This window comes from Poecilia reticulata, linkage group LG12, assembly GCF_000633615.1.
Source record: "Poecilia reticulata strain Guanapo linkage group LG12, Guppy_female_1.0+MT, whole genome shotgun sequence".
NCBI classification, from domain to species: Eukaryota; Metazoa; Chordata; class Actinopteri; order Cyprinodontiformes; family Poeciliidae; genus Poecilia; species Poecilia reticulata.
In genome coordinates, this window is record NC_024342.1 from 19,378,454 (window position 1) to 19,406,254 (window position 27,801).

Sequence of the window (27,801 nt, forward strand, 5' to 3'; positions counted from 1 at the left end):
GACAACAATATGCAAAAACATGCTTGTTTAAATGATCAAAATGGCTGCAATAGAAAGATATTAAATTGAATATAAACACATTGTTTTAAGCATCTATTCTTGCTACTTGTTGAACTTTCAGTAGCAGCTAACCGAGATGCTCTGCTTACACTTTATTGTGCATGAACAGAATAAATAAGTGAAAATTCAGCTTATATTTTAAGGTTCTTTGTTAAAACACTACACCTATCATCATGTCGCTATGATTTGTTTGTAAAAAAATTATCTTTACCAGAGTATTAGAATACTCTTCAGGTGCAATAATCTTCAGCACCACCAGGTGGGGCTGCACCACAGACAATCCTACACCAGTGCCCGTTTTTAAAATATCAACTTGGAGACGCACAAAAAGAAAAAAGTCAAAACACAGGATATAACTGTGGGAAAATATATTCACAGTTTATTGAGCGATGCAAGTAGGAGAGACACACACACACAAAAGAAAATCAAATCCATTATGCATTAGTCCAGAGCATGTTTGTTCTTGTTAGAAATCTAAATTAGTTGTGGACAAACACCTGCATGCAGGCTGTTTACCGAACAGTTCATTTGAACATTTTTATTGGGGATTTAAAAAAAAAAAGCAGAAAACAGATCATTTGAGCCTTTTTCTGCACCCAACAATAGTCACAAAAGGAAATTTATACATATATATATATATAAAAAAAAAAGACAGTGAACTCAGAAAAACTTCCAGTGACTTGCGTAGGAAAACAAAAATACGTCATAAATAACACCTGCTGCTCATATTCATGGCTTTTTAAGACCTGCTTGGGCTCACGTTTGCTTTTGAAAATCATTTACAAATAACTGTACAAAGTTGTTACCGGAACATTCTGTGAAAGGCCAGTTTCACAAAGGACAAATGAAATATATTTACACTTGGTTTCAAATCACTGGAACATGTACAATGAACAAAAGGCACCTCAACAAATGTCAGAACGTTTAAATATGCGATGGAAGTCAGTAGGGCTTGGGAAAACTTTGTCAGTCAATACAGAAGCAGGTGTGTTTGATCGTTTTGGCCAGTAAAACCAGTATCCAGTTGCTTTCACAGTAGAGCACTATGTGCCTGCGGCTTAGAGTGCGGAGGAGAAGGTACAACAGGCTCAAATAGACAATCAACATCTTATTTTGAGAAGAAACTAGATGTAAATGGAGAAAAATGAGCTGTACGTTTAGACAACTACGCGTTATAGACAGACACATTATCGGGTTATAAGTTAATACGCTTCCACAGTGCATAAACTGTCTCCACATCTACTTATTAAATACACAGAATGTTAAATAAGAAACTTTGGTAATGATACTTTGTCAATCACTTTTTTTTGTAGCGATGAAAGTTGGCTGAAAGCTTGGTCGGCTTTGACCAATGACCAGCCAGATCAGTGAATACGCCACAACAGAAGCTACCAGGATATGCTGACAGCACTATTTGCCGAGGAAGTCGTTACAGGTGGAAATCGTCTTACAGTTTGGCATCTTTTGGATCAGCGTGGTAACTATAATCAGGAGAAACAAAGATGTGAAGAACGTTAAAACTTTCTACAACATGGTTTCATCTAGTTCTGCAAGAGAGCAGATAACGGGGATGCTAATTGAGTTACAACAAAGTTGCAGTGGTTTATCCTTTCAAGCTTTTAACTGCTGCCTGTTGTAGAAAATGCTGCATTTGGAAACTTTGGCAACCTCAGAGAACCATGGAAACAGCAGTGTCAGTTGTGTCTGATCACCAATATATGATGCTAATGCTGGTAGAAAATGTTAACTATGTAACCCTTTTTCAGATGATAGTAAACCTGGTTTGCAGCAATTTGTCCCTCTCACACACACACACACGCACACACACACACACACACACACACACACACACACACACACACACACACACACACACACACACACACACACACACANCACACACACACACACACACACACACACACACACACACACACACACACACACACACACACACACACACACACACACACAGATGAAGTCTTTACTCCTAATATAAAGGATTAAACAAACACTCATGGCAGAATACTGAACTCCTATTTTCTGGTCTTTAGAGAAATCCCTATCAACAGGTCCAAGCCTTTTTTAAAAAACAAAAAACAAAACAGATTTTGTAAATTAGCCCCCAAATTTTGATTGGTGCATCTCTACTTCTTCAGGGTCCTCTGATCCTGTCTTCATGGGGGCTGCCATTGGTGAAGAAACTCCAGCACAGAGTGTGTAGATGGTTTGATTTCTGGCTCTCATGCGTTCAGAAGTAACATTATCAGGTTCATAGCTCAGTGCGTAGTGTCTGGACATTATCTTTGACTCTCATTCGCACGTTCACAAGTTAACACGTGATTTTGACGCAGCGGCTTGCACGCGCGAGCCATCACTTTAGGGAGTAGAGCAGTTCGGCCGTGTGGCAGAGAGACAGCGGGTGAGCCGTGGAAAAGTACTGACAGCACAGCCAGTCCTCCAGCTCTGCGTTCCTCTCTGGCTCCAGCGAGCGCTCGGCGAACTTCATCATCAGCAGGGCCCGTTTCACGTCCAGCCAGTTGAGCAGGCCTTCGTTTCGGGACCCGTCAACAAAGCCCCCGCCTCGCCTGTGCCGCTCCCACTGCTGCTCCATCAGGTCTTTCCGGGGGCCCCAGAGAAGGCTCTGTAGTATCCGCTTGGCCTCCTGGATGTGGATGCGCTTGATGGGGTCGGGTTGCAGGAGGAGCTGTGCGAGCCTCTGGAGGCCCGAGGAGTAGATGGATATAGGGGGCACAGGAGGCAAGTCCTCGCAGCGGTAGTCCTGTTCCCTCAGCGCTGGACTCACCTCAAACGGGTTGGGCAGGTGGAGAAGCTCGTAGATCAAGATGCCGGCCTGGAACTCGTCGAATTTACGATACTGAGCAGCAGAGACGATCTCGGGCGCCAGTCTGGCGTGGTCGCGCTTGACGCGAGGGTCCCCGTTCGTCGAAGCGGCGTCCTCTGAGGAGCGCCGCTTGGCCTTGGCGAAGTTGCTGATGAGGAGACGGGGGAGGTGGCGCTGAACATCTCCAGCAGCTGCACCGTTGCAGGCGCTGCCGTCGGCGGCGCTCTGCTGAGTTAGGTGGGCGGGCCTTTGCTGGTGAGGGATCAACAGCAGGTTTTCTAAACACAGGTCACGGTGTGTGACCCCATGCTCCTTCAGGTGCTCGAGGCCATTGCAGAGTTGCAGAAGCAGGAAGCAAACGCGGCGCTCGTAGACCTCGGGCTGAGTCTTATGGAACGCCTCCCACTCCCGAACGAAGTCAGCCGTGGTCTGATGGGGAATCTCAGGCGTGATGACCACCACTCTCTCTTGCTCCGCCTGCTGACCCTGAGCAGACGCTGCGCACTGGGGCGATGGAGGAGCCGGCGCGGCAGGCAGAGAGACTTCATTTGAGGGCAGCATGCTCTGAGGAACACAGGCGAGGAAGTGACCACAATCCTGCTGGATGTTAAAGTGAGGAGGGATGCTCTGTTGCACCGTCAGGCCATAGAGATGACCCTGTTTGGCATCATTGGATGAACTCTTACAGATCTGTGAGGCAAGCGACATAAGGCGGAAGTGAGAAAGGTCAAAGACAGATTGGATGTAAAAAGGTACATATGCTCTTGATAATAAAAAAAAATTATTAATGGAAATAGCATTTCCCCCCCCCCCAATTTCTGATTTATATATGCACAATATTTTGATTGCTGTAGGTCACCATTGTTTATTCCTGCTTATCTTTGCAGGATCACGAGGGATGGAGATTGCAGTGTACAATCATTGGTTGAGAACCTGGACGGGTTGCTGGTCTTCGCTCTGAACCTCGAGAGCTACCGTCCTGCAACTTTTAGATGCATCCTCACTCCAACAGACCAGGATCAGCTCTGAACAAGCCATTCATTTGATTCAGGTGTGTTGGAGCAGGGAAACGTCTGAAAGTTGCAGGATGGTGGCTCTCGAGGACTGGACTTGAGCAACCCTGAATTAGAGTAAATACACATTTGGACCCAAAGGTTGAAACCTGTCTCCAAAGCAGACTTTTAGGAGCCCAGAGGAAAAAATAAAATAAAATCTGTTTTAGTAAACAATGTTTAATATACCTATGAACAACTGCCGTATATCCATCCGGAATATAAGCTGCTACTTTTTTCCTACACTTTGAACATGCGGCTTTTATGTGGATTTTTCTACAACCACCAGGGAGCTCTTTAGCAGGAAGTGAATCATGGGAAGTCAAAATTGGAAATCAAAGAAGAACGCGCTAATTTTCATTTAGAACAAGCACATGCTAGCAGCAGGCACGACGGAGAAATGTTTTCAAACTCATATGATGCAGCTTCTAAGTTGAGGAGTATCGATCAGGCAGTACAGGAGGGAAATAAAGCCGCTGCACGTAAACTCGGCGTGAACAACACCGGATTTGGAGACAGAGAACTGCGTCCTTAATATATCCAGCAGTTATTAGGACACAGCCCTCTGCTGCCCTATGCTGGGTCCTTATGGGAAATAGAGAGCGGCAGAGATACCAGCAGCCTGTAGCCCGGTGTAAGTTTCCGGGAAGCGGGGGCGGAGGGGGCTTCAAAAATTTTGAAGGTACGGTTTATAGTATGGTGTGCTCATAGTCCGGAAAATACGGTAATTGGTCTTAAAATATTTTTTGAAAACTAATTAATTATCTGCAAATAATGCCATCTTTGAGTGTCTTTGCCGTAGCAGTGACTAGTGGCGTAATCATGTAATTCTATCACCACTAGATGGCAGTAGGTACAGAGCATTTTACATTAAAACAAGAGAATTAGTGATGCATGAATGTTACTACAGTCATGCATCACACGACAGTGTTTCACTGTTCAGGTGTATTTTTGAAGTAGACATGTTAAGTGCAATTTGAAATAAGAAATGTAAAATATAATAAAAATAATTTTTGTGTTTGATTCTTATTCAAGACACTTTGATAAGAATGACTATATATGTAATATAGGCGGCTACAGAGTATCTTTGTTTACATTTTTGGTTGGTGGTGTGCCTCGTGATTTTTTCAATTAAAACAATGTACCTTGGCTCAAAAAAGGTTGAAAACAATGCATTAGGTTGTGATTAACAAATAAGTTAATGATTTACACAAGAAAAGAAGGGTGGAGGTGATGCATCACTTCTTGTGAGAACCATAAAGAATGAAACATGTAAACCATTTAACATAATAGTAAAGCTGGGGAGGCTGCACAGTGACACAGTTGGTAGAGCTGTTGCCTTGCAGCAAGAAGCCTCTGGGTTCGATTCCCGGACCCAGTCTTTCTGCATGGAGTTTGCATGTTCTCCCTGTGCATGCGTGGATTTTCTCCAGGTACTCTGGTTTCCTCCCACAGTACAAAAACATGACTGGTCAGGTTAATTGGCCTCTCCAAATTGCCCCTAGGTGTGAGTGTGTGTGTGCATGGTTGTTTGTCCTGTGTCCTGCGACAGACTGGCGACCTGTCCAGGGTGACCCCGCCTCTCGCCCGGAACGTTAGCTGGAGATGGGCACCAGCAACCCTCCCGACCCCATTAAGGAAAATGGATGGATGGAGTAAAGCTGGGGTAAAAGCAATGCTATTACAGTTGTAATAGCTTTGCTCAATGTGATTTTGTTGTTCATTAGTTTTTTTCTGTACACTGCCTCACTTTTCTATTAAACTCTGCATCTTCGTTTCTCAGTATTCGTTTCACACAGGAAGATTAATGGTGGTGTACTGCCTCCAACCTCCATTTCCACATGTAAATAGCCCTTTGCTTCTTCATGAACCTCCCAATGCAATCATGATGGAGTATTTAAAGGTTCACAAAATGCCGTTAGATATACTGGAATAATTTTGAGATCGGAATTGTTTTAAGGTTGCTGAAGTCCACTTTGGTCTTCAGCTATGTAGTAGCTACTAGCTTAGCATCGCAAATAGCACTGGCAACTGAAGTTGTGTTCCAGAAGTTTCTCTTCAGAATCTCTATTCCGTTAGTTTCACACAGGAAGAATATTGGTGGTGCACTGCCTTCTAGATTAAATTTCTTTGTTCATAATAATCCACTCCTTTGTAAATAATCGTTCAGTGCAAACATGATGGTGGTCATGGTGCAGAAACCACAACAATGTTTTTGAGATCGGAGTTGTTGACTAAAGTCTGCTTCGGTCTTTGCCGCCGCAGACCAGCCATTAGCTTGAACCTCTTTTTTTCCCTTTATAGGCAAGTTATTAACTGCTCGCATTCTTTAAAAAGACACTTCAAAAAAAATAAATAAATAAATAAATCCCGGACCTTTAAGTATTGTAAAAAACTGTCATGGGAAACACTCAACACCACCAAAAACCCTTCTCACAAAATCTTAACAATGTTTTTATTGTGGCTATGGTTGGATTGCTAATCTCTCCTAAAAACATTTATTGGGAACAGATTTTAAGAATCAACATGTCTGAAACATAAAAATAATTAAACACCACAGACAGCCTATTAAACACAAAGTGGCTGCAGAAATATATATCATCAGCAGTTCTGAAGGATGCTCTCATGCTGCATTGTATGCATGTGTGTGTGTGTGCGAGTGTGAGTGTGAGTGTGAGAGCGGGTTAGCCTTGACAACAGTGGTTTGTCTGACTGTAAATCCTTCCTGGAATGTAAAGATTAATTGTGGCTGGAGATATTAAGCAACAGTCTGGGAGGCTAGTCTGTGGTGTAACGCATGCAGCACAAAGAGCTGCTGCTTTGCACTGCAATAAAGACTCAAGCACAAAGATCAATGAGACTGAATCCACGCCCTGCTCGCTGCGTGTTTACTTTCTGGGGTCTGAAGGTTTGAACAGCATCGGGAACCATCCCATCTGTAGACCAACAACACTGCAACCACATGTTTTTCATTTCTACAGCTTTTCTTTAAACTTTCAAACCGTTTTATAACATTCACACCCACTAGACAATTGCTAAAGTAACAGGAGTGAACAGGCTCGACACAGCAATTGAATGTCTAATGCTTCCTACATTGTCCTGTTTTAACTTCCCGTAATCCTGTCAAAAAAATGGTCAATAGTCTTTGAATTCACATCAAAGACTATGGATGTGGATAAAAAAAAGGGATTATAATTTTTATTTTTTTATTTTCTCCCTACTTTAAAGCTTCTCCTATTGCTACATCAGACTGTGAGAACAGATCGTGCATTTCCTCAGAAGCATTCAATGATGAGACAGATATTGCTGCTGAGACAAAGCTGCGTTTTACTTCTATTTATTGTGCTTATATACATTTCTCGCCGGAGCAGCAGGAGGGAAGCTCAGTCCTCAAACTCTCTGATGTTTTTTCAGCTGGATGTGTCCGAGAAACCTTCAAAGGGTGACTTGTATTAGGTATCCTGATCAGATACCAGAAACACCTCATCTGACTCCTTTTAATTCTGGAGAAACATTAACTCTACTGCAGGCTGACCCAGGATGATGGAGCTCTTAACCCCAAGCAAACATCGATCCTGATGCTGTGGTTTGTTTCAAAACCCAAAGCGGTAGTGAAAGTACTTTGTTCAGTTAGTGGTTACTTGGAGTTTTGCTACAGTGCAGACTGAACACAAGATCGTGGACAAACATTACTGATCCAGATCACTAACTCCCTCTGCTGTTGGGTGTTAAAACATCCAACTTTCACACCTGAATTAGGGCATCAAGAAACCTTTTTTTTTAGCAAGTTCTCTTTTTAATCGTTGCGCTAAAAAAAGTTAGAAAACTTCTGCATTAAGTTACTAATTTAGTAAAAATTTTCAAGGTGTAGCAAAAACGGAAATTTAAGAAGATTTTTTAAAAATTGCACTGAGGCGAAACTGGCAAATTATAGGTGATAAGACTTTTTCGCTTTTGATACAATACCGATATTGCAGCTCTCACTATTGTCTGATACCAATATTGACTCAATATGTTACCAGTATGGATCATATGTAATTGTGTTACTTATTTTGTAGTGTAGTGTTAAAAACGCCTTGATCACGTGACAGTGCTCGAACAGAAAACAATAGTCAACAACAAGAGGTAAGAGTACAACTGACCCATTGATTATTTTCCAATGGATCTGCATGCTAGATACAAGCACTGCAGAAGAGAAATGTTGGGGCAGACTAAATGCTGGAACGGAGAGCTTTTGTCGGCATGCTTATATCGGAGATTTTGGTTGCATGATCCAATACTCCTTTTTTTTGGTTGACAAATCGGACCAATTTCCAATATCAATATCGAATCAGTACACCCCCACTATGTCCTGAGGGCTCTGTAATGAAATAAAACTCTTTTTCGTTGGAAATTCTCAGACAGTTCACTAGCTGTTCAGTTGTCAGTTGAACCAAGAGTATAGGACTAACACTATTTTATTTCAGTATTCAAGGATTACCTTCACAGCATAGGAGTTCCTGGGGTCCGAGGCGCAGGCAGCAGAGTAGTACACAGCATCTCCTGCGTTGCAGCTCGGCTTGTTGGAAGTAAGCCTGAATAGCGACCAGTTGCTCTCGTCAAACCTAAGCGGATTCTTCTGGGAGCGAGTAAAGTGATCTTCACATTTCAGGGCCAAGCGTCGTAGGGACTCCGCATATAGGCCACCCAGTTTGGAGTACACCCCTTCCCTGCTGTCGATGTTGCTCAGAAGAGTCTGGAGCTGCATGCTCGAGCCGAGGTTTGGCGCTGAGCCGGCTTCCGAGGCCGAAAAGGGCGCGCTAAGCTGCGGCGAGGACAAGCAGGTGATGCTGGTTCGGCAGTGCACGCCTAACCGCCCCTGGGTCTTTTGCTGCTCATCCAGAGTCCGGGACCTCGAGGGCCTAGCCAGAGGGAGGTGGCAGCGCTCCAGGGACTCGTTGGAGGAGAAAACAGGCCGGGGGTCAACGGGGCTCGACAGCAGGCTGGTGCGGGAACCGGCATCAGCGGAGCGACACATGTTGCTCTCCGAGCCGGCAAACGGAAGTCGCGGGTAGGCTCGGATGAAGGATTTCCCATTGGTTGTGTCTGGAGCCGACACGGTGCGGTTGACCATTTTCTTCTCTGGCAGAGGAGGCGGTTGGGTGCTTAAGCTGCTGAAGGAGGACAAGTGAGGAGAACCAGGAGCTGATGCCACAGGAGTTCTGGGAAACGGCGAAGAACAAGACATCCGCGTAGCATCTCGAGACCCTAAGAAGGAGAAAAATTTACATTAGTGGCTTCTGGTATGATCTCAGTCTGATTGAGTATTCTGTTTTTTATATTACCAAATGTATTTATTTTCTTTGAGTGTCTTTGCAATAAATAAAGAAAAATAATTTCTTGTTCTGTCATTCCATCCAGGAATAGCTCGTCAACCTAGAAAACAAGCCGAATTCTAAGTATTATTCCTATTTCTTAGAAATACTAGAGCCATATCTGACTGATTCATATATTTCTTACTGTAAACCTCGTTAGACCATCCAACCCCCTTATCTAACTGCTTAGCTATAAACACATACCTCGTTTCCTCAGAAGAGCTGGAAATTTCCACAGCCTCTGATTCAAGTCAACACTCAAAACATCTTCCACCCGATTATGATCCATTCAATTCAATTAAAGGCTTCGCATTACACTTGAGGAGGCAGACGACAAGGTAATTGCGTTGTGCAGTCTTCAATAACTGCTTTCACAGTGAGGGGAGACGCATAAAGGCAGGAAAAAAAAAAAGACGTACTCTGTAGGATGTAGCCAAACCCTTTTTTTCCCCTCGTTATCAGAGTCCATAATTATCTCTTCAAACAGCATTGCACGGGAAGTTGCAGCAATTACAAGCGTCTGAGAGCCACCAAGGTTTACAGCCGATACGCCAAGGACAAATGCCACTCACTGTGCGAGCCACGTCATATGTTTGAAGACTTTAGAAATCTCAAACGCACCCAGTCATAACAAAATAAGGAAGGCAAGAGATAAGTGGGCAAACATAACCTCGCAGCAGAACATCTCCTCTTTCGGGGGGCTGAATGTGAGGGAGCAGCAGTGCAACTAACCCCTATAAACACGAGACAACGCTTTGGATTCTCTGTGCACATCCCTGTTGGAGTAAATCCTCTTGACTTGACGTGATTTGTTGTGACCGACTTACCGGTGTCAGCTGTCAGGTTGTCAGTGGACGCAGCTGTTAGGCTAATGCTGCCCAGGCTCCGTACAGACGACTCGGGGCTCTCTGCTGACCCTCGCTGGCTGTTGCAGTTCAACTCCACGGTGCTGCCGCTCATCTTACCACTCACCCTGTAAGAGACAACGTAGCAAATTAAAGTAACAAGAGGGGAGAAAAAAAAAATTGTGTGAACTAATTTCAAAATGATTGGTGAGGGGAAACTGTCAGCAAGGCCAACCACGGTATTTGCACTTTTGCTGCAAAAATGGTAATGTTTTGATGTGACCGTTTGTAAATGTGGAACTGATTCGCTTCCTCTTGGCTGTTTTTTTTTGTTTTTTCTATGTTTTGGTGCTGATAAATCTAGGCGAAAGAGTACATTTGTTTTTACTTTAAATGGTCAGGAGTAGTTCCACTTCCTCACAGCGAGGTACACTTCTTTGTTCTGAGCTGATTTATTGCTGAAACAGAAAGATCCTCATGAATATGTTGTTTACAAACTTATAAAAACTGCAGCGTGAGACTAGTCGAAGCTCTGGAACTTCTGCTGAACTCTAATCACTGTGGCCACAAGTTGATTTAAAAACAAAAAGTAATGCTTACAATGTCCTGACATTCTAAACATGAAGCATCTCATTGCATGAGAAAAAGGAAAGGCAATTTCACAATTAATTAAAAGAAACTCAAGCAAAAAAAAAAAAAAAACCCTTAGTCACTTCTGAAGACAATTGGTACATTCTTTTATATGTACCAGAGTAAAAGTGGCTCAATGCTATTGCAAATATTTTATAGATTTTTGTTTGTGAAAAAAACAAACAAAAAAAAAAACAGAAAGCCAGTCACATTTTTCCTTCTTCACAAAGAAGATAGCTGCTGTGGCTCCTCTGTAGCTTGGCACCATCAGCGTGTGGATGTGTGTGTGTGAATGAAGCACTAAGTACAAGCCATTTACCATTTACTTTGCACATAAAATACCCATAAAAAAACCCTCTGGTTTGTAACTGTTCTGTGACAAAATGCGGGAAAACATTCAACCTTGTAGGTACAGAGCTTTTGTTTCATAATCCCATGTATGACATAAAACACGACCCAACATCAAGACTTATTCCTTTTCATATTTGAGGGAGAAGCATTTCCTTCCTCCTTTTTACTTCCTGACTGACATGATGGCCTCTCACAATGCCACCAAAAAGACTCCATGAGCAGAGTTTTAATCCAGAAGCTGACCAATTAGGCTGACTGACAGCCATTCACTCGTCTCATTATACACCTAAATGGCTCGGAGGGGTGGAGGGCTAGAACCCGTTCCTCTCCCTTATCGTTCCTCTCCGTCATTTCAAACTGACTCCTCCACGACTTCAGTTCCTACATAAATCAGCAGAACAAACAGAACAGGAGGACAGGAGGAGTGGAGTGCAGTGGGGGAGACAAAGGGTGAGGGTATTCGCTCAGTGGCCAGTGCGCTAGCTAGAGGATCCGCTGTCGTTTTGCAGACAAAAGAGGTGTGATGAAAGGCAGGGGAAGTGCTGAGGCACGGGGACAAATGGTAATGAATGTACGGATTGCAAGTCCATGAGTGTGTCTCTGCATTTATCGCTCAAGTTGAGCAAGTGTGTATTCAAAACATGCATAAAAAAATTTAAAAAAAACTTCATTCTTTGCACGTGTTTCAACAAAATGGCAAGGATTGAGAAGTATTCTCAAAACGCTATGATTTGCCGGTGGATTTCACGTTCATTCCCACGAGTGGGATGCTCACTTTTAGCCTAAACATCCTTGCTGCCCGTTTCCTCTCCGTAGATTTAATCATCCTTCCTGCCGGGCGTGAAGCACTGTGATAAACTCGTCAAGTGAGGTGTCTCCGCTTATCAACCCAGAAGCCACACAGACGCTAAATATCAACAGATACCCTTACGGTGCATGGCAGCCTCTGTCTGTTTACACACACACAGAGTCCTGACGTTGTCTTTAAAAAAAGCAGGGCAACAGGAGGCTGCCTGACTTTAAAAACAGACCGGAGTGGAGTTACATGCAGCTGGCTGCAGATAGCCCTCTGGGTTAAAGGAGACACAGACTAAAAGCTGCAGCCATGGTGTTGTTGTGACTCACTCAACTGGTTTCACTTCCTGTATTGAAATTAGAGGCCCCAGTTTGTGGTAAAACAAATGACGTGACACCATCAAAGAAGCACTTTTCTCACATTTGGGAAAGTGCGCAGAAGTTCAGCAACTCATCAGTTATTAATACACAAATTGCCTGCATGATATGTTGAATTGACTTTGCATGGCAATGACATATCCAGTCTGTTGGATGGACCATGATACTAAAGACCATTGAGAGTTGGAAGCACATTTGCACCAAATGTGGATTAGTCACATCGTTGAATGATTTTCTAATATCCCAAAGATGCTATATTAGAACAATAATCTTAAATTTATATACAGAAGAGATGGCTTCAGATTCTCAGAGTAGGACACCCTTGACTAAAAACATAATGGCTTCAGGGAACAACAATAGCAACACAAAAACTTGAGGTAAAAAATGTAGAACGTGATCTGATTGCTTTGACTTAAAATACAAACACAAATATCATTTCCACAGCTGCAAAATAAGAGCTGTTATAATAATGTATCATCGCCCAAGATAGAATCACAAGTACAAAAGAAGGAAGATGAAAAATAAAAGGTTCTGTGAATTCTAACATTTCTTTCCCTGCACCGCTGTGGTTGAGGTTTCAGCTTGACAGTTTGAAGTAAGAAACAAAAACTACCATACGAGGCAAAGTGTTGCTTCTGCAGTGATACTTAAACACCAAGATTGTTCTGTTCAAATGCTTAATCAGTATTGAAACTATGTTTTGCTCTGCTATCAATTTTAATTCCGAATTACATAGTTTATTATCTTCCGTGTTGGATTACATTTTACCCTTGTTGTGGAATTCCCGTACATTACAATATGGTCCAGAGAAGAAAGAAACCGATTGTTCCTTTGCTTTGACTGTAGTAGAGTCACCATGGCTATCTAGTCATATAAACCAAAGATCCATTAATGTTTGACACAAATCCATGTTATCTTTTGTACAAGGCTCCAGTCTGGCTTGTTATCGCCCCCTCAGTCAGACGTCTACTTCTTAACTGCACTCTAAGACTTTTCTGTACATTTTCCTTTTGTCACTTCTCATCTATAAGAGCAAAAGTACATATTTTACCTTTCAGGTTTTCTCCAAACTTACAGCTACCTTAACACCCGTGCAGGTTGTGAAAACAAAAGTCAAGTTCTGCTTTGGTAACCAAGCTATTGATAAAGGTGTGAAAATGCAGACGCTTCTGAAAAAAAAAGTGGTTTACTGTAAATGTTTTTTTTTTTTTTTTAAGCCAATACTGAACCACAAGAACATCACCATTTCCCATCATGAGACTGCTCATAAAAAAGTCCTGTAAATTTCCATCTCCAACTGTAAAACATAAGAAGAAAAAAAAAAAGAAGCAGCTATCAGGTGCTTACCTCATGCTGCCGAAGCAGAGGTCCTTGCCGGGTCGGCAGGCACACAAAATTGGCCCCTGGATCAGACTGGTGGCTCTCTAAAGCCCTGTCATGTGTAGTAACACAACCCTGGTTCCACGCGAGTCATGAGGATATTTAAAGTGTCTCAGCAGGAAAAAGCAACTGCGTCCGTTAGATGTGTGGAATATAAGCACTTGTTTCTTATATTTAGCATTCCCTTGTTCAGCTCCACCAGTGTGGAGTAAACTCTAAGTGTGTCCGGCATCAACAAGATGCTATCTGTTGTGCTGCAGAAAAAAAATAAAACATAAAACATGTCAGGGTGGCTCTGTGGAGGGAGGGGCAGAGCCTTTTGGAACATGTGTTTGCTGAGTAGGAAGCAGCTCAAACCCGAGTCCAACTCAAGTGGACTTGAATCCAGGAGGCTGGTCTATAAATTCTACTTCTACTGGCTGTAACCGATAGCCAAGCCGGAACAGTTTGGGAGCTGCCAGGGGCAACAATCTGCTCACTTAAGCCCCGCCTCTTGGCAGCAATCGATGGCCAGCTGACACACCTTCTTAGTTATGAAGACTACGTAGGACAGAGGGCACAGGTACAAACACGGTCGTCTCAGTCTGACGCACCACGCAGTACGGTGCCGGATAGAATAGATAAAGACGACGAAGTACCATTTACAACCATGATAAAACACTCTGGGAGGCAGATTCTTCAAGCCATCTGTGGCTTTTAAATGATTCAGAGAATCAAAATGTTCTTTCACAAGAGAGGATGTACATGTGACTTTGGGTGGTGGTCAAGAGTTTCCATTCATTAAACAAATATTAATACAACTTCTGCCAATAAAAATCTGCAAAAAATAATATAAAAAGTCAAAATTTATATCCTATGACCTATTGTTCTGATAAACACCAAACTAAAGGCTGAATATCATTTCCATGTCCTAAGGCCATTCTCACACCTCTCTGTTTGCCTTGGCACTTAATTCAGGTAGGGGGTTAGAGATCCCACTGAGAAATGGGACACTCCTTCAAGAAGCTGGTGCATCATCTGTTCTCAGTTTGCTATGTAAATGTGGTCAACTATTTATGAATCCTGCAGACTTGTAAATCAAAATGTTTTATGCTTCTCAAAAATGTAACACAAGATGTATCCAAGTGAAAAATCTATCCAATTTGATTTAAAAAGCATTTAAATCTTATATAATATGTTGCCAATATGCTCACCAAATTTAAAATTACAAAATGGTAGAGAACAAGAAATCTTCAAATATACTTAAATGACGTTAATGATTAGAGAGACTTCATAAATGTCAATATCTCAAAATTGAATATACTTAGTATAACATTTTATGTTAGGGTAATGCATCTATTATCAGACACATTAAAGAAATTGCAATGCCTTTTTGCATTCTGGATCTTGTGACAGATTATAGTTTTCTTTTATTTTTTTTACTTTAATTATATTGGTGTGCATCATCTACATAATGTAAAAGTTGTGACTCAAATATTTCAAATTAAAATATTTGAATAGTTTTTTCTGCTGACCAACAATCAAGAATGATATCAAATGTATACTGGAAATCATAATGGATATTGAAACACTAAGATATAAAATAACCAAATAACCCAAAATACACTCCACAATCACTTTATTTGGCAAAGCTGCTCAATTGCTTGTGGCAGCAACTCATGCATTTTGATACTTAGTGGTGAAGATAGGCTGCTGAAGTTAAAATCAAGCACCGAAATGAGGAAGGTGGCACATTTAAGTCACTTTGAATGTAGCATTAGACAGGTCTGTACATTTCAGAAACTGCTGACCAGGTGGGATCTACATGCGCAGTCATTTCTCGGGGACAAAGAAAATGATCAAAATACGAGAGAAAATATTCAGCGAGAGGCAGTTGAGAGTGCAAAAATACCTTTGATTTCAAAGGTTGTTACACTCAAGGTTGGCAGAAAAGCATTTCGGAAAGCACATTTTGAACCCTAAAGCAGATTGGTGGGAGGTTTTATGGCCTCTGTCATGAAGCTCAAACGATCTCGAACTGGGTTCTTGAACATCTTGAGGAGTTCCCTATACTTCAGCTTCACCAATCACCAGACCTCAATCAAAAAGACACCACTGAGGTGTGTTGGAACAAGAGATTTGTGTCATGGATGATCCCACAAACCTGCAGCAATTGTGTATTGCCATCATGCCAAGATGGGACCAAATGCTCTAAAAAAAAAAAAAAGGTTTCCAACACCTTGTTGAGTCTATGATAAAGCAGTTCAAGAAATTCAGAGAGGCTAGTAGTGTATTGGCAACAGTTCCTACTAATTTGGATCAACTTGAGGCCTTTTATAATTGCTGGTGTAAAGGTCAAAATGATATTCCCCTCAGCCCTCGCTCTACTCCACAGAACATGATCAGCCATTTTTGACAATAGCAGGCTTTTGGTGTGTCTGATTCAAGTGGACAAAATGTATTATTAAAAAAACAGTTGGTTGGAGGCGAGTTACACCTCATCTTCACCAGCCCAGACAAAGAAAAGTCTATTTTAAGGGAATCATTTGATCCTCTTTTAAACACCAAACCGAGGGCCCCTTCTCTTTTTCTGTTGTGGATTGCTGACTCAGACTGCAGAATGTATTCTTATCCACGTGGTAACTGGGCAAAATTACAAACGTTAAGTGGAAAAAAAAACCCAGATGTTTACTTCACGAACATGAAGTATGGCTACAGTGCAAATATGTTGGTTAATATTGAAAGGCTGCAAACGAATGTTTAAAAAAATAAATAAAAACTTTGTGTGTGATGAACAACAACAACAAAAAAAGAATAAAAAGCCAGTTTATTTGACAATGAGACTTATTGTTCGGAAGCCTAAACAGTTTATAGCAACGTGACACAGCAGTGGACTATCTACCAGGCCCATTTTGTGCATTAATTAGAACTGAAGAAGTCACAATACCAGTAGGAACAGAACAAGGCATGCATTGAGGATTATGCCCCAATGGTTTGAATGATCACACAGCGTCAGAATGGAGGCCAATTCAAGGCTGAATAATGATGCTATGAAAGGAGAAGGCACTGGAGGTTTCACATGGAGATGACTGCAGTAAGGTGCATTTAAATGCAAGAAGTGAGCGTGTGCACTGTAGCAGCAACGCAGCTATATATACACGCCAGACACGGGAGAAAATCCCATATCTGAATTTAGACCTACTGCATGGGGAAAGTGCTAAATTATCTGCCGAGACCATTTTCTAGACTTGTGCATGCCATAGTGGAATAAAAATGGGCTCAAATAGGCAATGGCATCCAAATTGTGTTTAAAGAGCTAGCGGATTTTCGATAACGCCGCTGTCTGAATGTAAATAATAATTTAGACTCACTGCTGCTTAAGATGTCTGAGTTTTAATGCAATTTTCCCTCCATGTGGATAAAGATTGTTTATACTGCAACAAAAGTTTGAGGAATGGAAAACTCAAATTTTCCTAAAAGTAGAGATTATTTTTGGAAAACAAACATCAAAAATTGTACTTTAAACAGTGACGCCTCATTATCTTTATAGTTTTGACTCCATATTGTCCCTCTGCTAACTTCGACTTGCCAATCAACATTATACTTTTTTAAAAAAAAAGTAAATCAGATAATTATATTGCTTTTGGATTTATGATATTTAATAAAAAAAATAAGATGACATGTTTGTGTGCATTATTGTCCCATAGCATAAATCCAAACAAGATCTTTGTTATTCTTACCTGTGCAGCTTTTTAGGTGGGGGAGGTGGTGGGTTGAGGTCAAGGTTGGAAACTCCTTTGCCCCCAGCCAGCAGCTCTGTCGAGCCTCCATGCAACGGTTGCCTGGCCGGCATGCTCTCGCTATGCTTGCCCTCCTCCTCTGTGCTGGTGCCCTCGGTTTCCCGCTGACAGGCATCATTGTTGGAGGCAGCCGGGGGGGCCGTGCCTGGCTCTGTCGTCGGAGGGGGACTGCTGTGGGTCTTACAGTCATTGGCCTCCTTCCAGACAGCAGCACCATTGACGAGTCCCGTCCCCTGGGACGTTGTTCCCAAACTAGTGGCAACTTGCTTCTTCTTCTTCTCCATCCCTTTCCGGTCTTCCTCCTCTTCTTCCTCAATGCGGCAGTTCCAGCCAGGGCTGTGGTGGCTGAACTTGTGTAAGCGTTCGGATGTTGCGCACTGGTTGTCTGCGGGGCCCTTGAAGTGTCCTTCTCTCGCAGAGACGAGGAAGAGCATGGGGAGTTCTGGGAGCGGGATAGGGGAGGACAAGGATGCCGAGAGGCTAGATGTGCCGAGTTTAGGGAATTCAGGAAGGAGGATTGGAGAAGACATGGATGGTGAGAGGCTAGAGGTACCTAGTTTTGGGGAGCGAGAGCTTCTCTTGGGAGGAATGGGTGGGCTAGACTGGGGCTTTGGGTGCAGGTTGGGGGACAAAGAGGGTTCTCTGCCAAGAGAAGGTACACTGTAGCTGGGACTGGGCCAACGGAAGGCTGGGCTACTGGGGTCTTTGCATGCTGTAGGGCTAAAGTGGCACTGGGTGCCGACACCCGAATCTGGGCTGCTTAGGAAAAAAGTTCTGTTGTTTTCCTCTGTGTGAGCAGCCATTACGGTGATGGTGGCGCGCTGACTTTCTCCAGAACGTTCAGACTCCGAGAACTTGGATTGCTTAACCTGGTTTTGGGACTCGGGAGAGGAAAGCAGTCCATTTCCTAGTGGCTTAGGCTTCCTCTTGGTGCTTTCAGCGTATATTGGTTCAGAGTCTTCCTGAACACTCGGAGAGCTTGGAGTTGACTCTGGACTACCTGTGGCTGATGGACTTTGGTGTATCCCTAGCCCGTTCTGTTGTTCTATTGATCCATCAGGCCCAGGAAGGGAATCAGTACTGCTGTGATAGGAAGAAGGAGAGTCTGAGAAGCTGTTCTGTTTAGACAGAGCAGGAATAGGACTGAGGGATGTTGGACTAATGTGATTTGTAGACTCCACGCTTGAAACTGTGGTGTAGGCAGTGGAAGTGCTGGGTATTTTTGTGCTGATGTCACTACTGGAAAAAGGGTTGCGATGAACTGTGGTGTGTTCAGAAGGAACACCATCCACTGACAAAGGGACCTCCACTGTTGATTCATTTGACTCCCTAAAATTACTTCTTTCATTATAAGTGCTCTTTGGCCCAATTGCTGGCGCATTATTCTGCTGCCAGCATGATTCTCCATTGGCATTTTTCTTGAAACTCTTCGAACCTCTTCCTTCCTCCTGGCTGACATAAACATTACTAATGAAGAGAGAGTCTTTGGGCAGGATACTGGGGGACAAGGAGAGGCAGCTGTTGTAGTCAATCTTGGCATTAGGGCTTTGAAGACCCGCCTCTTTATGGGCCTTGTTGCAACCATTATTATCATCAATGTAGAGTGGTGACATGTTTTGGAGCTTCTTCAGACCCATTCGCTCACTTGGACTCTTTGGGTTGTCCTGCTACAAAAAAAAAAAAAAAAGACCTCATTAAAAGCCAGGAAAAAAAAACGTCAGAAAGTGAAGTACAGGCAATCATTTAAGAAGCTCACCTGTTCTATGTTCATGTTCACATCTTTCGTCTCACTTGTGTCAAAGCTCATCATGGTGGGTTTGACAGCAATGGTCGGCTTGCTATAGGGCGAAGGTGCAGTCACTGCACCCTCCTCATCACCTCCCAAGCTGCTCTTCAAACAAGCTGGCGGGACGTTGTCATCGGAGACACGGCCAGTCTTGTGTGCACTGAGCGGGTGGAAGCAGTTCTTGCAAGAGCCGGGTTTCCACACGTGTTCTGCAAAGTCGCCACAGGCTGACATCTTCGGTTTGCTGAGAGTCGGATTTGGTCAGAGGAGGTGGCGAAGGAATCTTCCAGACAGAGGATCAGCTCTCATGGCTGGCTAGGAGGAACATCAGAAGATGGTAGAAGATGGAAACATAATTAACCAGGAGATAAAATTAGATCATTTTTATTTTGAGTGCCAGAACAAACTATTGATGAGCTCATCCTTTACATTTTGCTGCTAATAATTTTACAAAACAAGTCTAAATGCCAGGTTTAGAACAAAGACGCCAGTGATTAAAAGAAATTGAGTGAAACAGGCCACGACAGCCAAGCGATAAGAACGTGAGGGTCATCCCAAGATGTAACTCAAGATGACCAAATATGTGCTCTGCTATATGTTCCCATGGCCTCCTAAATTAGAGGGCATGTGGTCTCCGTTCAAGCAAAAGGCTCGCCGAAGTAAGCCCAGCAACATGAAAGCCCTACAAAGAGTCCTCAGCAGCCCCCCGACAAGCAAGAAGAAGACGGAGGAGCCTCAAACATCCCAGAGGTCGGCATGTCAGGAATGTCTAAAGGCACAAGTCTCACCAGGGTGAATCTTGCACCCAGAACAAGCTCCCTTCCCCCGCCAATGTGCAACAACACACACGCCCACATCTCCAACTCCACATGCATCGCTCCCTTGCTAACAAACAAAACTGAGCCGCACATAACTCCTCCCTCTGAGTGGTCATGTCCTGTTTGACTGGACTGACAGTGAGGCGAAGAGCCACATTTCAGAGGACTTGTCTCCTTGTAACTGGGGCTCTTTTAATAATCTTAACACAGTACAAGTGCTTCTCAACAAGGTGCTACTACAACTCATGTCAAGATCAGCTCACTATTCAGATGCTGAATATTTGAGAAAGGGAGACGATAAGCAAAAACCTTTCCGAAAGAAAGCTGTAAAAATGTATTTAGTGAACATTTATGTAAAAAGTAATGCATATTAAAATAATACAGTTAAGTGTTTAAAAAAAAAAAAGATATAATCTACGGCACCAGCAGAACAATCTTGAGATCTACTAATCCTATCGTGGTCATAAGGAGTTTCTCTGTTGGTAAAGATAATACCTGTTTACATTTTCTTTGTTCTTTCTGACTTAGTATGAGCAGGAAAGCACCCACGAGCTCACTGTTTGTTTAACCGTTCCTGCGACAACAGAGGAAGCAGAGCGCTGCCCAACATCTCGTGGCCTTGTCCACGAGTCATGCGATGAGATATAGAGACTCGCACATTTTCAGAGCACCGTCACAAAGAGCTGATAGACCTAGAGGGGGTCCTGGACTTCACAATCTATTACGAGTTGTCTGAAATGCAGCCACACAAGACTAAGACTTTATCGAATGGTGTTCCTGCTGCTTGTTGACCGTGGACAGCGGTTCTTGTTTGAACAAAGATAGACCCCTTATACTACATTCCCCACACCTTTTCAAGCTCAAGGTCCAGCATTTCTCACTTCCTCATATAAAGCACACACACACACAGACAGAGAAAAGCAAAAATATCAGCCTTGCAACAAGCCCTGACGGATAAAAGAAATAAAAAAATGTCTCGCTAGTATGCCAGGAGTCACCAGCTTGATGGTGGATGTGGGATTTAAAGCTTTTGGTGCCACTTGAGGCAGACATCATGAACCTTGAAGTGATCGTCCTCATTCCTCATGAGGTATTCAAGTTTTGCATTGCTCTTCGCTAAATGTATGCATTTTAAAAACAAGATGTGGCAAGTGAGGTGTCTTACAGCAACGCTCTAAAAACAGATAAAGTTATACCTTATCTAAATATTAAATCTGTCTGCACCAGAAAGCATGCATGCACTAGACCCTGGGGGTCATTTTTTGAGACTTACAGTGTATGTGCTGCAGTGTCCAAGAAGCTTAATTGTTTTTTTTTCAGAGAGTGTGATGTCCAGAGTCTAGTCATTCATTCATGATCACAATAATTGGACGTCCATTTGTCTATGTTCCAGTCTGATAACCAGGTCACGACAGTGTGTGTGCACACACTCACTTTGAACGGGCGCTGCATTCGTCACGCCTGCTCACCCACACAGCAGCCCCTTCATTCACCAAGAAAGAGGAGGAGGGAGGGGGGCGCAACCTGTTCTTCTGCTTATGGTCAGAGAGAGGGGAAGGGGGTGTCCGCCAAAACTTCTCAAAAACTTCCAACTCTGAGCTGTTTTTAATCTTTCCAGTATCTGACTAAACTTCTCTTAGGTATGCGACGAACACACTCCACGTGTTAAGAGGGTTGAGGCTCTGAAAAATGAGGTTTTAGATCAAATTGCTTTGCTCCAGTGAGTAAATTGGTAAAATAGTCCCGCCTTGTAATTACTTAAACAGAACATTTTTGATACGTTTTTTCCACCCACCCACCCCTTTATCACATATAATCAAAGCAGAACAATGAGTGTGGCTCAGTAAGGCAGGTATGTTGGAGGAAATAAACGAGTAGAAACAAATAAATAAAAAAATAAAAATTGCAGCTGCAACATAATCGAGCGCTCAAGGTTATATTGTCTGCTGCCTGCTGCTTACCTGCTCGGACTTTCTCCTCCCTGGCAACACAAAAAGCTTTTCCGTGAGAAAAAAAAATAAAAAAGAGAGAAAACGTGCCCAATGATAAATGGTCCTTTGATTTTTCCACTGTCCTTACGGGTTTCCCTCCGGCTACAGAGCCGGGGTAGAGTGCGTTGCTACGGGCTGGCTTGCTCTCCTGCCCTGCATGCCTCTGGTGCTGCTGCTGCTGCTGCTGCCGCCGCTAATCTGTGCAGAGGTGAAATGCTGCTGGAGAACAGCTGAAGTCCTCTGCTGCAGCGTCAGGGGGAGAGCAGAAGAAGGTGGGAGGAGCTCCTTCAACCAGCCATGCAGTCTGGCAAGCGGCCACACTCACCGATCCTCGTTAAACCTCCTGCGTTGCTTCGCTGTCATTAATGTTCTGCACACAATCAGGTTTCTTCAAATATTTACGGACAGAAAATTTAGACTGTTGAAGAAATCTAATACAGCCATAATTTATCCGTTTAAGTTTAGTTGTATTTCTAATGCAAGCAATCAATCTTGATCAGAGGGCTCTTTGAAGTGGGCAGAATTTGAAGTGCCCCTCTCTCCCCCGGGACTGCTCCTGTTTCTGGGTGACAGTGATGGGGGGGGCACGCTGCCACCGCTTCAGAACCAGTCTGGACCCCATGCTGGTCTCCATTACGGTCAGCAAAAGGGAGAGGCAGAACTCGGGGAGGGACAAACATAGAAGAACCAGTCATCTGCAAAGGTCAGCCATTTGACTTTGTGTTTTCACATTCTGCTAACAAATAATACAACGAACTGAGTGCCATGCAAAAGTATAGCTGCACCTTTTTTTTGTCACTGAATTAAAATGCAATCACAGCTTCAAGTCTTTTTGAGGGTTTGTGTCTGCGCCAACTTTGCACATCCAGAGTGAGATTTCTTTCCAGAACAGCTCTGGCTCACACAGACAAGATGGAGAGCATCATTTTCCATTTCATGGCTACAGATCCTCAGGTTGAATTAGGGCTAGACTTTGACAAGGCCATTAAAGCAGACAAATGAGGTTTTGTATAAAACATTATCTTGTTGCTCTGGAGGTGTTCAGGACTGTTGTGCTGCTGTAAGGCATGTAGCAGTTTTTCCTGCAGACTTGCCCTGTGTTTTGCCCCATCCACGTTGTCATCAGCTCTGCTTAACTCCCCTGGGTTCAGGATGATGTGCATTTCAAGCTTTATGTCACACAGAGAAGGCCACAACGTTTAGCTTTACATGACCATAGCACATTCTTCTACATTTATGCTGGCTTTTTCATGATCTTCCTGATTAACTGGATGCCAGACTCTTTCTATATTCAGATAACAGACTGAGCAATTCTCCAGGAGATGTTTAAAGCTCGGATACTATTTTGTAACCCAAATCTGCTTTAAAACTCTGTATAAGTTTGTCTTCCTTGGTGATCATAATACTGTTTTCTGAATAAGCTATGGAGACCCTAAGGGTTTGTTGGTGATAAAACCTGAAAAAAACTACGTATATGAATACATTTACAAACCACTGTATAAGGATCCATTTTCATCATTTTTGATGGGTTAAAAGGGTTAGAAAAAGAAAAACATAACCCTTTAGATCTCCTAAACCCTACAAAATCAAAGATCCCACGCAGTCTGCTTCCTTGCGTATGGTCCGATTCAACGCGCATGCATTGATTGGACACAGTAACGCCGTTTTCTTGGACCTCGCCTGAGGATTTATAGCAGAGCTGAGACAATCAGCATAAGTAGCACAACAGAGACTGGATCCAGGAAAAGTGCTAACCTTTACAAGACCACCTGTTGAATCTGGAGATGGATGCAGTCCTCTCAAGAGGATTAGGGGCTTGTTGCGCTTCATCTATTTTTTGGCAAAGGAAAAGCTTGTCATAATTCTGCTAATGGGATGATTCAAGCAGCTCTTGCTTTGCAGATAAAAGGCAGGATGACACCCGGAAAGCTTTTAGATGCATTTTGAAAGAAGACATAACTCCAACTGCTAAATTTCTTGCCTTTTTTCGTGGGGGGGTGGGAGGGGGTTCATTTTCTAATTTTAGTGTTGGAAATATAAGTTTCTGATTTAGGTGGTGGATGGTGTCTGTGCTGAGAGAACCCCTGATCATCTACATGTGTTTTCATTCTGTCAGGGTGGGTCTGTCAAATAAAACTGAAATGGTATGTACATATTATGAATAAACTAGGTTAAGGAGACTTTTACTCTAACTCTCATGTAGAGGTTTTTTTTTTTTTTTCATCAAGCAAATATGCATGAGAAAATCTAATTTGCAAACTGCTGCAGTGTACGCATAGTCCCTGCATGTGTTACATAGTTTTACCAAATCGTCAGAAAACAAACAAACAAACAAAAACAGAGCCATGCAGCCTTTTGAGCTGCTCAAGCTCCTTGCTCCTAGCTCTTACCAAGCAAGCTAACACAAATGTCGCTGGCAACAAAAGCCTCTGCCAGGATGAGCACATTGATGATTTAGCAGTTTGTTTGCTGTGCGGCACGCTGCTGTGGGGTTGGACGTGAGGCCGAGAGGCAGACGGGGACAGGGTTAACCTCCCTGCAGACTGCAACATGAGGATGCTGTCCCAGAGGAGCCAATCACAAGCTGCGCTGGGCTCAGATACAGCATCAGGACGGTGAATTATGTGTCGCATGTCTTTGTACTCCTCAAACATTACAGGTACTCAATTCAAAAATAATTTCATAACAAAAAAATAAATAAATTCGTGTTGGCCAGATAGTAGTGATTCATACATTCAGGTTTTCGAGACAGTCATTCTGCTCCTGCATGGGAACGCTGCTTTGCCAGCAGTCACCCTTCTCTACCTGCTCCTTCTTCTTGTGAATTATTAAAAGGGGCAATCGTCTGAGATTAAATTCAGTCGGGAGATTAATGAGCTTATAGATATAAACCTTGCAACGAAAAGATGGAGCTTCACTTCATGACTGACGGCTCGACTGGTATCAGATAAAACCTGCAATCATATTTATTATTTATGGAAGAGAGATTAAATGTGCAGGACACGACTAGCCCGGTGCTGTTCCCCTGTTTTTAGTGGGACTTCTCGTGCACCTGTTTTACTGTAATATCTGAAACTATTCTGTCAGGATAATTGTGGGGATTTTCCACTCACCTGTTCTGGTGACTTCCTTGGGATAATAAACGTAGGATCTTCTCCTGAGCCACACGGGGTTTCTTTCTGTTTTCATTTGCACCATCAATAGCAACGCCACAGTAACAGAATATATGCCTGTGGTTTTTTTGTGTGTGTGTTAACCAGTCACCACACTGTTGTGTCACACCATTTTGCCTCATTCTGGGTAGAGCTGGGTACTTTCAGCCCTCCATGGCTTTTGACGTTCACAGGAATTGCTATCCCTTGCAATACGTAACACTTTGTTTATGTGGCTTGCTTCTACGTAGGAAATATCTGAGTGCAAAGAACCGTTTTATTTGTGTCCATTGCATTGACATATGCAGATTATAAGTTTGGCTAAAACCCTTTTTTTTTCTTTTACCAAACTGAGCCATTTCAGATTTGTCCTCAAAAACAGAAAGAGAGCAGAAAGCCTATGAACCTCTTTGTAAAAAAAAAAAAAAAAGGTTTCTAATAGAAACACGTTACTTGGATATTTTGCTGCTTACTAGGGAGACACAAAAAGACGTAGTGAGTACTTTTGTTACAAAACCTCATCTCTGCTATGTGGATGAGCTCCATGGAAGCAAACAGGCAATACAACAAAAATTGTCTTTTTGAAACAAAAAAACTATTTTTATACAAGATTAAGAAAGTGTTCCTAAAACTCGACTCAGCACAGAAGGTCTCCACAGCAAATGTATCAGTTTCCTTCATACCAAAAATGTCAGAAGGAAAAACAAACCATGACTCAGTTTATTTGAGCGTTTGTGTTTACAAGCCAAATCTTCGCATGACTTATCCCTACCTTAAATTCACAGACTAATCGTCCGTACGAGTCCAACGAGAAATTCAAGTTCTTAAATACTTTCAGGCTTTTCTTCATGAATCTTGCTGACATAGAAACAATCATACAAAAATGAAGGGAACGCCTTGTTAGATCAGTTTGTGATGTGGGTCACACAAATCTCTGCCGAGGGCCGTGTTAATGTGAAACATCCAAAGATCCCAAGACTCCAAAGTTATGACATGGCAAAGAAACTAAATGACCAGCACCCACATCAATTTTGTAGGTGGACCGTTTCATTTACAAAGTCAAAAGGCATGGAAACCTTAATTTTGAATGGTCATTACTGTTTTTAACGATAGGACCTTTTTAAACTTACCAAACTCTTAGCCAAAGGGAAACTTTTGCCCTCTTTCTCTGTTTGTTTGGGCTAATTGACAAACCAGGTACTGTGTTGCTCAGGTTTCGGCCTGAGTGTAACTTCCCCTACTACAGGAGACCATAAAGGATTTCCTGCCACAACACCAAAAGGTCTTTGTTTGAGTTTGGCCCGCATGTTAAGAATACTCTTTAGTCATCGGAGACATTAGACTTTTAATTTGAAACCGTGTGCTTATCTCAGGTTCTCCTACGCTCTGTAAGCACACACACACACACACACACACACACACACACACACACACACACACACACACACACACACACACACACACACACACACACACACACACACACAATTGGAAAAAAAAGTGAAATCTGAACATTTTCAACAGGTGTTTGAAATGAAAGATGAAAGAGCAGAGGAAGTGCTGTTTGCAGACAGTCTGTTTACTGCTGGTCGGAAACACTACAAAGAACGACAAGCACCGAACATTCAGCAGATCCCTCAGGACTCACTTTGGTCTCCCCAGGTTGTCCCTCTTAAAACTTGAGCATTCAAAGATAACCACCTTGTGAAACCATATGCCTCTGAGAGCCTGGCACCATGTACGCAGTTGTGTGTGTGTGTGTGTGTGTGTGTGTGTGTGCGTGTGTGTGTGTGTGTGTGGGTTAGAGGGAGAGTGCTAGTCTGATGTAGAGGAGTTGGCGTGGTTAGGAATGCAAAGATAAAGCAGAAGAGAGCCACACCTCATATAGAAAACACAGACCCACTCTGTGATTTCCAGCCCCCTTTGTTGCCTCGGATGATGCAGTTTGTCAGCTGAGTCTCCATTTCTGCATTCCTGTACCTGTCCCTGCAGGCTCAACCTGTGATTATGAAACTCAGCGTTCGCTGACACATTTATGTTCTCCTTAGCATTCCTTGGGTACATCTTATGTAATGTTTACCTTGGTTAATAATAATAATAATAATAATAATAATAATAATAATAATAATAATAATAATAATAAAAGAAGCTTTTGATAATCACTTAATGGAAAACTTCAATATCTTTGAAGGGAGGTTCTAGTGAAAGTTTAAAAGCAGTTAAGCAGTTAGCAGTTAGCTGGCGTGCGAAACTCTCTCTGTATTACCACATGGTGTAAGTTAGTTGGTTGTTTAGGCTAGTCCAAACGACTCCAATCTCAAAAAAGTTTATACAAATGCAATCTTGTGAACCTTTAAGTAACGTAAATAGCTTTGTAAATAAGTCTGTGACCACAGTGCTAAATAAAAATCTCTGAAGTGGATGAGAAACAGAGTTTAATTTGTCTTTATAAAAAAAAAGACGACAATAATTCTCAAGCAATAACAAAACAACCCCATGACTCGCACACATAAAAAAGGTCTTGATTTTGTGGAGCTGAAGTGTGTGATCGCAAAGCTCGTGTGGTAAAGGTGGTGCGTTTGTGG

General features: G+C 42.7%; 1 protein-coding gene across 3 annotated transcripts; it reads right to left on the bottom strand.

The window, feature by feature from the left end:
• Positions 1–1,966: 1,966 nt before the first annotated feature.
• prag1 (PEAK1 related, kinase-activating pseudokinase 1) lies at positions 1,967–22,520 on the bottom strand. Of its 3 annotated transcripts, none has more exons than XM_008424426.2 (6): positions 22,035–22,520; positions 19,226–19,570; positions 17,410–19,133; positions 10,139–10,284; positions 8,438–9,204; positions 1,967–3,595 (listed from the first exon to the last, which is right to left on the bottom strand). In XM_008424426.2, exons 2-6 carry the CDS (start codon positions 19,487–19,489, stop codon positions 2,435–2,437), a joined length of 4,062 nt encoding a protein of 1,353 aa, XP_008422648.1. In that variant the 5' UTR covers positions 19,490–19,570; positions 22,035–22,520; the 3' UTR covers positions 1,967–2,434. The 3 variants fall into 3 exon arrangements, with proteins under 3 accessions (XP_008422648.1, XP_008422647.1, XP_008422646.1); XM_008424425.2 differs by having other exon boundaries at positions 17,410–19,136; positions 19,226–19,566; positions 22,035–22,518; XM_008424424.2 differs by having other exon boundaries at positions 17,410–19,136; positions 22,035–22,518.
• Between the last annotated feature and the right edge of the window lie 5,281 nt (positions 22,521–27,801).